A 13,682-nucleotide genomic window follows, 5' to 3' on the forward strand; every position below is an offset into this window, starting at 1 on the left:
TCTCCTCCCCAAGAAAGCTTGAGAGAGAAGGGACTGGTCAGAGCATCGGAGCGAGGGAGGGAGGGGGCCGCTGGAGCACGAGGTGTCTGTGCGGGCCTGGGTCTGGGTCTGGGTCTGGGTCAGCGCTGGAGAAGTCTGTGGAGCCAACAGGTAGGCCAACGAAGGTGGGACGCGGAGGGACGGGGGACGGCAGGGTGGAGCCGAGCTAGTGCTCTGCCAGCTGCGGTAGAGGCGGCAGTGGCGCCGCCAAGCGAGGCGTGAGCAGGGACCATCGTTGGAGCGTCCTGCCATGGGGTCTCACTGGCCGGAGGGGCGCGGACCACCTCCCTGCTAGCACGCGCGCCTGCAGTTCCCGCGCACGCCTGCAGGAGGGGCCGCAACCCGGAGCCGGGGCCAGGAGGCGGCCCAGCAGGCGGCGCTGGGGAGCCCAGACCCTCTGACTGAGCCGCTTCTAGGCGCAGTGGGGCGAGGGGTCGCGCGGCAGAAACAGAGGAGGATCTAGACGCTCCCGGCATGGGGCGGCTGTTGGTTTCCGAGGTCACCTTGGCTGAAGAGAGCCCCCAGTCTCGCCGCCCCGCCTCTCCACCCAGCCCCGAGAGCCTTTCCATCCCTAGGCGCGCCCGGGCTTGGAGACCCAGGAGTCCTCCACCCTCCAAGTGTTCCCGGTCCCTGGTCAACGTATTTGTCTCCATCGTGGTGCGAAGACTACTTGGGGTGGGAGAAGCAGGTGGCGCGGGAAGGAGAGTGAGCGTGCCTAGCGCCCGGCCCCGGCCGCGCGCTGCGGGATCCCGCCGTGCTGCTGGAGGGAGCGAGAAGGCGCAGTGCCCCTTCCCCTCCCCCGCCTCCGCCGCCCCGGGCGGCCCTTTGTACGTTCCGGCCACACGCGCGCGCCCGCGCCGCGCGCGCGCCCGCCCGCAGTGACACACCCGCGCCGGCCCGCGCGCGCGCACACACACTCACACACACACACACACACTCGCTCTCGCACACTCGGTGACACGCCCGCGCGCGCGCGCGCACCCACACGCCCGGCCGCCGGCGCCCTCCCAGCTGGTCCACCCCGGCGGGGCCCGCGCCCCCGGCCCGCCCGCCTGGCACCGCGCCCCGGGGCTGGGGCCGAGCGAGGAGCCCGCGAGGCGGCGAGAGGGCGAGCGCCAGGCAGGCCGGCCCGGGGCCCCCGCCCCCCGCGCCCCCGCCCGATGGGGAACGCTCCGTCCCAAGGCATGTCCCTGTCTCTCTCCTCCCTAATGTGCCTCCATGCTTAAGTGGAAGGTATTTCTGTTTTCTTTGTGTGTTTTCCCCATCGGCCGGGGGCGGGGGGCGGCGGCCGGGCCGGGGAGGCGGTGGCCGGCGGGGCGAGGGATGCTGGGGTGCAGGTGTGTGGGGGGCAGGGGACCGCTGTGCGCTGGGCTTGGGAGAAGGACCCAGGCGAGAGGAGTGCTGGGACCAGAGAAGGGGGCAGGGTGGGGAGGGCCTCACGACGCCCCGGGGTGGGGGCCAGAGGGGTTCAACTGTAAAGGGGCTTGTATGGAGAGGGGAGGGGTGAGGAGAAGAAGGGGGATGGATGTTGAGCAGGGTGGGGGGAGGGGAGCGTCCATCCGAGGTGGGGGAAGAAGAGGATGCAGGGGGAGGGGAAGGGAATGGAGAAGTGAGGGGTGCATCAAAGGCCTCCCTCCCTCAGCTCCCAGAATGGGGTGCACGGGCTAGGATGGTGGTGGTGGGCCCTTTGCGCCAGCCCCCAGGGACGGAAGGGGATGAGTGAGTTCTGGGGTTGACCGCGTTGCCAGGATACAAGCCCGTATTCCACACACCCCAGCTCCCCGCACCTCGAGGCCCTAGCCCTGGAGACCTCTGAGCCTCAGCAGCAGTTGCAGAAACTGGGGACCAGCTCCCCACTCTACCAGCGAGTAGGGAGGGCCACGAGAGGGAGGGGTTTAGGGAGGGGCTATTTAATCTTAACCCCTCCCCCCGCAGAGGCCAGAGGGCAGGGGAGGGCGCCCCCAGCTGGGGAGGGCATCTAGGGTGAGTGAGAAGATAGGGACTGCAGGCGGCTGAGGGGTGGAGGGTGGGGCTGGGAAGGGGACGCACCACCGTGGCCCACCCTCCCCTCCCACGCACCCCCCTGCTACGTCAGAAGCTCCTGGGCCAGCTCCGAGTCCTGTCGGTGGGGGCAGCAGGATGCTGGTGGAAGCAGAGGGGACAGGCCGGGTGCCTCCGCAGCTCGGCTGTCAGGGCCCGGCGGGGCGTGTGAGGCTGCTGGTGCGCGCCCCCCAGCCCCACGCCTCCCCATGCAGCCCTGGCAGTGCCTCCGGCGCTTTGCCCTGGCCTGGTGGGAGAGGACGGCGGAGGGCAGAGCCCGCTCTCCCAGGGAGGAGCCTGGACCGAGGGACCCTGGGGGCCGAGGGGAGCCAGGTGAGCAGGCGCGGGGAAGTGTGCAAGGAGGGGAATCTTCCCAGCCCCTCTCCTCAAATGTTGTGGGACAAGGAGGTCCTGCAGCACCCCAACTATAAGGAAAGTGGGCTCCCCGAGCTGGGATTGGGGGTTTCTGGCAGCAGCCTTTCAAAAGGAGATGGAGGAGCTGCTGTCTGTTTTGGGGAAGGGAGAAACAGGTGAAGCTTGGGAATGAGGGAAGCTGATCAGACTTCCAGGTTTGTGGGCCTGAATGTTCCTTTGGGTGGGGTTTGAGCACTTTTTGGGGGTCGTCAGGATACCTTCCTCCCGACTCTTGGTCTCTTGGTCTGCGTGACCTTGAGCCAACTGCTTTGCTGTCTAATTCCGTGCCTCAGTTTATCTTATTCCCGTCCCTTTCCCTCTTGTTGGTCTTTAAAAAATTGATGATGCATTTGATGGAGATGGAGATTGTGAGGCTGTCACCACTGGTGGCAGCTATGATGGTGGTGGTTTCTGGTGTGGTTGTATGTGGGGAGCAGCTATGGTGCATTTGAGGGGTTTTGCTGGTTCTGGTTGGTGATGGGCCACTCCGTACAGGTGTCAGGGACACGGAAAGGAACATTCACACAGGAAGGAGTTCTCCAGGCAAGCTGAGAGTTGCTGGGGACGGAGACTTAGCTAGTGGTCTGGGGTAGAAGCAAGGGATGGGGTGAGGGCTCTGGGCATAAGGGGAGGGATTCCAATAATAAGATCCACCACCACTACCCCCCACCCCGCCATCCCCACCCAGACTGCCTGGCACCCAGGCACCATTGGCAGCAAGTGCAAAGGCTTTGCCCTGGCTTCCTGCCACCCTGCCTTGGGGACAAGAGGGTCTTTGTCCAGTCCCCCCCACAACAATTCTTGCTCCTTCCGCCCTTTCCACGATGGTTGGTTCTCTGAGATGACCCTCAAGGCTGGGACGGAGGCACAAATCCCCTTTCTGGCTCCCACTCTCTGTGCCCTGGAGCTCTATCTGCAAAAGGCAACTGTGGTCCTCGGGGAGTGCTGAGTGGAGGGGGATACTCCACTAGGGGAAGGGTCGCTAGAATGAGCCTCTCAAAGAGCTACCCCCACCTCAGGTTTCCCCTGCCCCTCTACTTGCCTCCTTGCCTAATGCAGAGGGTCTGGGGTCTCCGAGGCCTGATCCCTGCTGGGTTCCTGGCGTCTTAAAGATGTGCAGAGTACTGGGTTGGGCACTGGGATGCAGGGCCTCTCTGATGCGCTGTCCCTGTCTCTCTGTCTCTCTCTCTCTCTCTCCCTCTTCCCTGTCTCTCTCCCTCTTCCCTCTCTCGCCAGGGACCCACCCTGGAAAAAGGGTTTAATTAGAACCATTGATTCCTTCTTTGGCTGTGGGCATCGACAGTGTGGTCAGAGCTAGAGGGTGGGGGTGGCATGGCTGCCGTCTGCCCATGCCAACCTTGGCATTCTCTGCCAAAACCCCAGCCCTGGAAGTGCTTGGGAGGGAGGGGGATGGGCTCTTTGAAGTACCCAGTTTGTTGAGCCCCCACCCCCACCCCAGGTTAGGTTTTGGGGAAAGAAGGGAGACAGTGTTGAGGATTTGAACAGAGGGAGCTGAGTTTGGGGCTCAAGGAAGAACAGTTCATGGCGTCTGTCACCCTGGGTAGGGGGCCCGGGGCACATGAAGAGGCAGATGTGGTGGGGGTCGCTCCTGCAAAGGGGCCTGTGGGTGCTGGGCAGGCAGGGAGTTCAGGGGAAGGATACAGGGCTTGCCATAAAAGCTGCTCTTTCGAGGAATCCCAAGCATTTATCTCCTCCAAGCCCTGGCAAGGGGATCTGTTTTCTTCCTTCATTTATGTCCTTGAGGCCCAGAGAGGGACAGAGACTGCCTCAGAGGCCCAGCAGACTTAAGTCTAGCTTTAAGTCTGGTTTCCTGACCTAGGGACCCCTGCTTGGATACAAGCTGCTGAGGGTGAGGCTCCTGGTAGCCGAGGCTCTGGACTCTAGGATTTGTGGGGGGTGGGGGACAGGTTGTGCCCCCCAAGTCCTGGCTGCCTGCTGTGGGTGGGCTGGTGCAGGTGCAGGCTTCAATGAGGCACTTAGATGCTCTTTGAAGAATCCCTCATTGGCTTCCTAGGGCCCATTCGAGCAAAGATAATAAAAATCTGGCCGTCAGCGGGTTTGAGGGCTGTACTCGCTTCCCCTTCTTTCATTCCAAGCTCTGAGAAGCGGAGATGAAGGATTTGGCTGGGAAGCAGTGCCTGCCCCGAGGGAGGAAGGGAGGGAGGCAGTGAAGGAGGGAGGACTGAGTTCCTGGCAGCCAGGGGAGTTTCTGGGGAGGTGGGCAGAGGGGCAGGGGCATGGTCCCTAATTCCTGCCAAGCAGCCTAGAACCTCGGGGTCAGGGTTCCTCTACCGGATACCTGGGCTCCAGAGTGCTCCCCTGGATGCCCTCAGTCTTCGCTCCTCCCCCATCTCCCCTCTGTGCCTTTCCATCTCCCCATTCCTCCCCTGCCGCTCCCTGCCCCTCAATTTCTCCTGCGCTGCCCTTCCTGCTGTGTCTCTCTCTAACCCTGTCTCCCTGTCTCTTCTTCTGCCTCCTCCTTCCTCCCTCTGACCGCCCCTCCCATTGTCTGCCGCCCCTTCCTTTCTCCAGCTCTGGCCCTGCTTTCGAGGACTGTCTGGAAGGTTGAGAAGCCAAGTTGGGGGCGGGGAAGTGTCCTTAGAAGGGATGGGCCTGGGTTAACTATTATGGTCTGTCAGGTGCCATAATTGTCAGAGTCCAGGAAGGGCTGCTGAGCACTTAGGGATGTGTGTGTGTGTGTGTGTGTGTGTGTGTGTGTGTGTGTGTGTGTGTATGTGTTGAGGGCGCCATCCCCCTCCCCACACCACAGCGGGCACCTTGCCCTGACATTGGGCTCTTCCTCCCCTGCCTCAAACACCCCAGGTTCCCTGCTCTTCTCCCCTGCCCCTCGGATTTCTCTTTGCCTACCTCCGGCCTCCCGCCCCTCCACCCATCGGCCCCCCAGGTGCTATGCTGCCCTTGCACTGCCCCTCACACCCACCAGACCGTCTCCAGGTGCAGAGGCGGTAAGGGAGGCATCCAAGAAAGAAACCTCTCAGCTCCATCTCCCACCCATGTCTCTGATGGGCCTGCCTGGAGCCCCATCCACTCCCTGGGGCCCCTTTGCCATGTTGTAAACCCCCCAGCAGAAAGACAAGACCCTGGTGGAAAAAGCACTGCACTAAGTCGAGAGAGCTCATTCTTATCCTTCCTCAGTGCCCAGATGTCTGCGTGACCTTGAGCAAGTCCCTTCCCAGCGCGGGCCTCTTTCCTCACCTGTGAAATGAGGGGGCGTGGGCTGGCTGATCTCCAAGGTCTCTTGTGACATTCCAGCGGTGTTGTGTCTCTCTTCTGGGTGATTTGCATATGCTTTGCATATATTAATGGTGCCTGCTTGAAGGGGGAGGGTGCCGCCCACACCCGGCCTAGAGTCCCACCCACCATTCCAACTCCCCTTGCCCATTGGCCCATGCTTTTGCTGCTCCGATTTCCCAGAGGGGTGAAAGCTGGGCCTGAACATTCCCTGGGGAGGTGAGTCTGGCCCCTATGTTCCAGCCATGCTGGGGGCAGGGTGGGGGGATGACTGTAGTGGAGGGGACCCCTGCCCTCAGCACTCCTGCTGCAAAAGGTCAAAACAGAGAAGCCATGTGGTGGGTGAATTCACCAAAGTTGCCTGTGGCTAGAATAGGGGGTGCAAAACCCCACGGAGGCCTGACCCTGCAGCAGACAGAGGGGCTTGAGGCTGTGCACCCTCCCAGGGCCTGCTAGCCCTCTGCTGGGAGCTTAGCCAGGTGTCAGAGCTCCTCCTCTGGCTTCACCTCCCAGGCTCAACCCATGGCAAGTCCTGCCCTTGTGCCCCTGCCTGCTTTTGCCCATTCCCCTGGGCTCTAGGGATGTGTGTGCTGAAACCTGAGCCTCAGAGATGGTTACTGAGAAGGACTAGGTCATTCATTGCCTCTCTGGGCCCTCTTAGCTACCACACAGAAGTTGGGGCCCAGACCCCCTGCAGGGGTCATGGACATTATGAGGGAGGAGAACCTGCCACCCCAGTCCTGCCCCTACCTCCAGCAGCCCCACCTGACCTCTTGGGGACCTCCCGCAGAGCCTCCTTGCATGCCTTGGTTCCTTTTACTTACATATCTCCCCACTCCTGGGGCAGGGCTGGGTAAAAGTTGATAGCCTGGAGAAGATCATGTAGGCCACTGAGTCATGAGAAGAGTCTCTGAAGACAGGAACAAAAATGCCACCAAGGAGGACTGGGCCAGGGGAAATGCAGCAGGAGAGATCAAGGTTAGACTTAGTCTTAAGGAAGGACCGTCTCAGGGGACAGATTCGTTTCTGATCCTGGAATTTTTGTGAAGATTAAATGAAACAACAGATGAAAACATCCCGCACAGTGCCAGACATATAATAAACAATCAATTTATTGTTGGGATAATAAACAATCAATTATGATGGGATAGGTGACAGACATCTCTGAACCCAGAGAAGATAATAATCCTTAGAGAAGTCTAAGTCTGAGACTTAGTTAGGATTTTGCAGAGGATGAGGACTTGGAGGGGCAATTCCTAGAAAAGCTGTTTCCCCCATACCCAGGCTGCTGCTCCCTCATCCCACCCTTCGGGCCCCACGCATGCACTGGGCTTGGGGCCCAGCCACCCAGGGACACCCTGCCCTCATCCTGTCTGCTGGGGGTGGGCAAACAGAAGGGTGTGGAGGCTGGAAACCTGCTTTTCTCCCCCTGCCTCCATCTCTGCATAGGACAGCTTGAGAGGAAGCAGGCCCACGCTGTAGTAGGAGGAATCAAGGTTAGATAGGAAGATAAACCTCCCAGCATGTGGCCACTCCAGGATGGGAGGCTCTGGTGGTATTTTTGCATCTTTCACCTCAATGACAGTGGTCTGTGAGCACCCGTAGACTAGTGTTGGACCTAGGGGCAGGGGACTGCTCAGCATGACCTTTCACATGACCTTTGGGCATCCTGAGGAGTGTGGCTGGTGTGGTTGCCAGAGTGCAGGGGGGCCCTGCTGGGGAGGGATCCAGTGCTGCGGGAGAGGGAGAAGGGGAGGAGACAGAGAAGCTGCTCCTCTGTTCCTTAGGGCAAAGAGGTAAATTGTAAAGAACAAGCATTGGGCTGGAGTCAGCTTGCCTGTCTCCCCTACTGCTGTGTGACCTTGGCAATTTAGTTGCCCTCTCTGGTGTTCAGTGTCCTTGGTATAAGAAAAGAGGGTGGGACTAGAGGACCTTCAAGCTCCCTTCCAGCGCTCCCAGGCTCTCTCTACCTCCTCTCCCTTGGATAATATTACTTTGCCACATGGAGGGTGGGAAGACTGTTTCCCAGCTTCAGCTAAGAAAAAAAAAATGGAGATTTGGCCCAAGAGAATATTGGAATACATACACATGTACGCACGTACACACACACACACACACACACACACACACACACACACTCATGCCTTACAGACAGTCCCCCTCCTGTTCCGAAGGCACACCTTGCCTACATCTGCCCTCACAGCCCAGAGGATGGAGAAGGGAGTGGCTAGAGGATTCAGCTGTCCTCTGAATTCTAAACTCATTGTTTTCCTCCCACCCCAGCTGAACTGGCTGTGCCACACTCCATTCCATTTGGGGACAACAATCCAGTTCGGGTTTTCTTCCACAAGGCACTTCAAGCTGGTGGCTCAGCTCCCCCACAGCCTTATCCTGGCTCCTGGTAGCCTCGGCCACCTGCCTCGGTTGCCTGCATGTCCTGGTGTGGAGTAACCCAAGACTGGAAGGGAGTTGAGTTTTCTCACCTCTGCAAACACACGCATTCCAGGGCACTGGCTTCTTTTCCATTCCAGCTGGCAGAGCATGCTGGAGACCCCAGACCCAGGGGCCCACAGAGGGGCCCCCAGACTCAGCTTATAGAGAGACCCCAGACCCAGAGACCCCACAGAAAGAGCCTAGCTGTTTCTGTTTGTGCAGAGCTGGGGAGATTGCCAGGGCACATGTTCTGCAGTCTCCCCTCACCCCTAGGATGCATGATAATTGCATACGCAGCAGACGTCACTCCAGGCACCAGCCTCTGCTTCTTATGGGAAGAATGAACGACCCCAGCTCATTGGGAAGGCCTTCCATGGCTCCTTGAAGCCCTTGGGATGGGCCTTGCTGTCTTCTCTCCTGGGCCGTCCCCTGCCTATTCCACCCCACCCAGTGACCAGGCTGGCCTGATGAGTCCCCCATTCTTGTCCCCAGCCCCCTTATCCATGGAAAGTTAGGGCTCTGTGGAAAGGTAAGGGCTGTGGGGACTGCCGCAGACTCTCACTTTGTCCACCCCAGAACTTCTGGGCTCTCTTCTACCTGGGCACTCTGGGAACTTCTGGTTGGTAAAACGAGAAGGGGCTTGTGTGGGGCTTCCTGGAGCTTCTTCTCTCCTGGAAGTGGGAGGGGCAGGAAGGGGCTCTTAGAGAGGCAGATGTCACCTAAAGATGAAGCTCAGGAAATCCCGGACCCGCCTGTCTCCTCAACCTGATGGCTCACTCCAATCCTGGTCCACTGGCAGCCTTAGGTTAGAACAGTCTGCCTCCCACTCTTAGGACAGGACAGAGACAGAAGAGAAATCTTCTCTTCTACCTTGCTGCCCATAGGAGATAATTTCTGCTGGAGCATCCAAAAGAAAGAGGTTAGACTTTAGGCAGAACTTCCCAGAGGCCTCCAAAAGGAAGACAGCCAATGACTGGGGAGGGTAGATAGGAGACAGTTTAGCTACTGGGTCAAGAGCTCAGGGTCTGCAGTCAGACAGCTCTGGGCTGCAATTGCAGCCCTGACAGTCATTTGCTGTGTGGTTTGGGGCAAGTAGCTTCACTCTCTGAAGCTCAGTTTCCGTCTCTGTAGATCGAGGGCATAACAGTGGCTTCCTCACAGAGTGGGTAGTAGGATTATATGAGGTAATTTAGGCAGAGTTCCTGGCACATAGTAGACATTCAATAAATAGTCACATCTTTATCTTCCTCCTCTTCCTGTGTCTGACTGAATGATTGAATAGGGTCCACCCTCCACTGAGGAAAGGGCATACATAAGAAACCTCTTTAGATTTTTCTAAGACCCAGATCCTCAACTCAGCCTGTCTGGGGCTGGGCCCCTGGAGCTGCCACTAAGGGCTGGTGGTAAGAAGGAAGCTGGAGCTCCTGAGCCTTCACTTCTGTGCCTCCCACTGCCTCATCCAGGAAGCCCTCTGGGGCTAGACACATTAGTGAGCATTCTTAATATTTTCTCCCAGTCTGTGTACCAACAGCTGTTTCTCCCTGGGATGTCGACGTTTTAGGTAATCGGTGGGAAAATTGGAACCATGAGATTGGCAGGGGGCTCTGAGAATGCTTGTAGCCAGACGTGTTGTGGGTATGGATGGGTCTGAGCCAGCCAAGGGAGGGCTGTGCCTGAGTGGGTGCGGGCCACAGTGTCTCCAGGCAGGAAAGGTCTTACTGCTGCATGCCTCAGGGTAAAAGGCTAATCGGTATTGCAGCATGAGGGAGGTGGAGTAGGTTTAGAAAGGACTTCCCTGCAGGGTGGGGCATGGTGGACAGCTGCAGGGGACCCTGCCGTGGCAGGTTGAGGGTTGGGGGCGTGGAGGCAGTAGCTAAGTGAAGGACTTCAGGCAGATCTGTGCTCCTAGCACAGTGTGAACCTGTGAGTGCCTTTTGGGTGGGAAATGCCTGTCTCCTCTACTGCAGGCAGGGGAAGCGGGGCTATCTCAGGGTTAGTGCGGACTGGAGCAGATGGGGGTCTCTTAGGCTGGGGAGAGGGTTGTCACCAGGGCAATTATGGCAAGCCTCTCTGACCCTGAAGCCATCAACCTTCCAGAATGGCATAACCTTGCATGAGGGAGGCAGGCGGGCTATCATTTGGGGTCTAGGTTGGGCACCCCAGTAAAGCATCTCCCCCTGTTTCTGGGAGGAGAACCAGGAGTGGCTTGTTGGCTGTCTGTCCTGGGAACCCAGTTCTGGGGACCCCATGTTTTCTGTGTTGTCCTGCTGTTCGTCCCCCTGTCTGTCTCGTACCAGTGTCTCTGCCCCCTCAGTCCCTGCTCTTCCTATGACACCCAATCTCTATCCTGTCTGTCCTGGGGGGCCCCAAAGGGAGAGCTCCTAAGGCTCTGCCTTGCTCTGTACCTGCTTCACCTCCCCCAACCTCATGGCCTGTGGCCCATGGCCCTGCCCCTGCCCCGGCCCACTTTGGGAGCCCCTGCCCTGACCCCTCCTCTCTCCAGCTCCTCTGCTGCAGCCGGGCCTTTCTGGGCATTCATTCACGACTTTCCTCCTTTCCTGTCCCTCACCCAGGGCTCCAGCGTGCGGCGGGAGGGAAGCCTCCAGGACTCTGTTCCCTCTGTTTAAAGTCTCCAGGTTAGTAAGCCAGGAGGAGGGAGGCCCCCCACGATTCCCCCTCCCGCCAGCTCTCTGTAGTCAGATGCTCCTCCCTAGCCTGGAGGGCCAGAAATGGGGAGGGGGCTATCCCTGGTGGGCCCAGCCTTTGCCAGGGGAGGGGGCAGCCGATACCTGACTCTGGGGAGGGCACTTTGGCTGGTAGAGAACATGTCTGTATGTGCACGTGTGTGCATGTCAGTGAGTGTGCGTGTACAAGCACGCGTGCATGTACATGTGTGTGCGGGCTGCAAAGCCACCATGTAAGTTAGGGTTGGGGTGAAGAGGCGGGAATCCTCTGCCGAGGGGGCTTGTGGTCTGGGGAGAGGGATCAGGAGCAAGGGGGCACCTCTTATGGGGGGATGTCCATGTTCCAGCGATGCCCAGAGGGTGGGGGATGGGAGAAGATGGGACCGTTTTGTTTAGCTTACAGTCACATGCAAACTTGTGATCTCATTTCATTTATTCAGTTGTTTGCTTGTTCATCCATTCATCCATTTATTCAATAAAGACTTACTGAAAGCCAGGCGCGGTGGCTCACGCCTGTAATCCCAGCACTTTGGGAGGCCGAGACGGGCGGATCACGAGGTCAGGAGTTCGAGACCGGCCTGGCCAACATGGTGAAACCCTATCTCTACTAAAAATACAAAAATTAGCCTGGTGTGGTGGCGGGCACCTGTAATCCCAGCTACTCAGGAAGCTGAGGCAGGAGAATTGCTTGAACCCAGGAAGCAGAGGTTGCTGTAAGCTGAGATTGTGCCACTGCACTCCAGCCTAGGTAACAGAGCAAGACTCTATCTTGGGGGTAGGGGGAGAAGACTTATTGAACACTTTCCCTGTGCCAGGCACTGGACTAGGCTCAGAGTCTAACAGCAACCGAGGCAGATAGGTTCCTGGATGCTTTGCTTAATTGTTGAGCAAGTAGAGGTTGAAGAGTTGGAAGATTTCCTGGCTGTGGGGGCCTGTCCTCTGTCTATCTGCCCCTGTTCCCCCTGCTGGCAGCTCTTTTGTAACTTTATGTCCCTGTGGAGTGTCCCCTCATAATGTGACCCTGCCAAGCAAGCAGTTACTTGGCCTCCAAGTCCCTGGTGACCTTGATGACTAAGGGTAACATTATTAGGCTGCTCCTGAGGCTGCTTCAGAGGACATCAAAGAGCCTGGCTGGAGGAGGGTGTATGGGCGGGGGAAGCCATCCCTGCCCCCAAATCTGGGCCCAGGACCAGCAGCCTGGAGCACTGGACTTGAGAGTCAGCCTGCCCTGGGTTCAAACCCCCCACTTCAGCCATTTCCTAGGTGTGTGAGCCTGGACGAGCCACTTTCCCTCTCTGAGCCTCAGTGTTTGTACCTATAAAGTGGCACAAGAACACTTCCCAGGCAGCATTTTGAGAAGAGTAAAGAAAAAGTAGTGATGGGGCCGGGCGCGGTGGCTCAAGCCTGTAATCCCAGCACTTTGGGAGGCCGAGACGGGCGGATCACGAGGTCAGGAGATCGAGACCATCCTGGCTAACACAGTGAAACCCCGTCTCTACTAAAAATACAAAAACTAGCCGGGCGAGGTGGCGGGCGCCTGTAGTCCCAGCTACTCGGGAGGCTGAGGCAGGAGAATGGCGTAAACCCGGGAGGCGGAGCTTGCAGTGAGCTGAGATCTGGTCACTGCACTCCAGTCCGGGCGACAGAGCGAGACTCCGCCTCAAAAAAAAAAAAAAAAAAAAAAAGAAAAAGTAGTGATGGGCCCAGACTTGGCCCACAGCAGGGGCTGCCTAATTGCAGGTGCCCTTTGCATCCCCACCTACTGCCCAGGGTTGGGCAGGCTGCACCCTGGGTCCTATCTGGGTGCTGCCCTACCTTCTTAGGAGAGGGGCTATTTTCAGGTTCCATGTCCTCCAGCCCTTCTCCAGTTCTCTGAACTGCTATTCAGCCACAATCTAGGTGGGCAGCTGGGGGAGGCAGCTCTCCTTGCCACTGTGGCTGCCACTGCCTTGATGGCTTTTTAATAACTTTGCTCTGAGACAATCTGCAGAGCGCTCGTTTGTCTGCCTCTTAATTAAAATTACCGTTTTCCTAAAAGAGCAACGACACTGCTCCCCTCCCTCCTCCATCCTCGGCTGCTGCCGGGAGAAGCCAGGAGAACGCGGAGAGACTTGAAATTGGAGCCCTTTTCCTCCTTGCTCGCGTGAGTTACCCGCTTCTCCACACAAACAGTAGAGAGGGCCAAGGCTCAGCCTGCGGGGTGGGCTCAGGGGCAGTGAACCAGGCAGAGGGGGCCGGGGCAAGGGCCTCTGAGATCTGAATGTTCTTCTCTTTCACCCACCCTTTTCTGGAATACCCCCAGTGATGGGAAGCTCAGTACCTTACAAGACTTACTTTCTACCTCTGCAAAAAGGTGAAGCAGCCCCTGTCCTGGCTTTATCAGCCAGAGTGGAATAAGACGTGGATGGCTTTTGAAAGAGTGCTGTGAAGGATTATTGAAATGCCTATTGAGAGTGTAGGGGGTGGGAGTTGGGAGGAGGCCACCATGGTAGTGGACACCAGGGTCAGTCCCTCACTGTTGATTCTGGTTTTGGTTAGAAGAGACCTGTGCTCCCTCTGTGGGCTTTCAGGGGATGGGGCTCATTTAGTCATTGCTGAGTTTTGAGAAAAAAAATCATGACTGGTAATAATGAAAACACTGATGGCCAGTATTTATAGGGTGCTTCCTCAGAGCCAGATGCTAGGTTGTGCACTGTACAAGCGTTAGTTCATTTCACCCTCACAACTGTCCTGTGAGCTCACTGCTGCTGACTGTTTTGTGGGGGAAGAGCCAGACAGACCTGAGGGGTTAAGTAGCAT

At 58.1% G+C, this 13,682-nt stretch overlaps 1 protein-coding gene across 1 annotated transcript in view; it reads left to right on the plus strand.

Annotated features, from left to right (window-relative positions):
* Positions 1–2,181: 2,181 nt before the first annotated feature.
* Positions 2,182–13,682, plus strand: part of SRCIN1 (SRC kinase signaling inhibitor 1) — a 64,667-nt gene continuing 53,166 nt past the window's right edge. Inside the window, exon 1 of the mRNA XM_030922466.1 lies at positions 2,182–2,412. Coding sequence (XP_030778326.1) covers positions 2,289–2,412 — 124 coding nt within the window. The 5' untranslated portion in view covers positions 2,182–2,288. The remainder of the gene's footprint in view (positions 2,413–13,682) is intronic.

This window comes from Rhinopithecus roxellana, chromosome 19 (assembly GCF_007565055.1).
Source record: "Rhinopithecus roxellana isolate Shanxi Qingling chromosome 19, ASM756505v1, whole genome shotgun sequence".
NCBI classification, from domain to species: Eukaryota; Metazoa; Chordata; class Mammalia; order Primates; family Cercopithecidae; genus Rhinopithecus; species Rhinopithecus roxellana.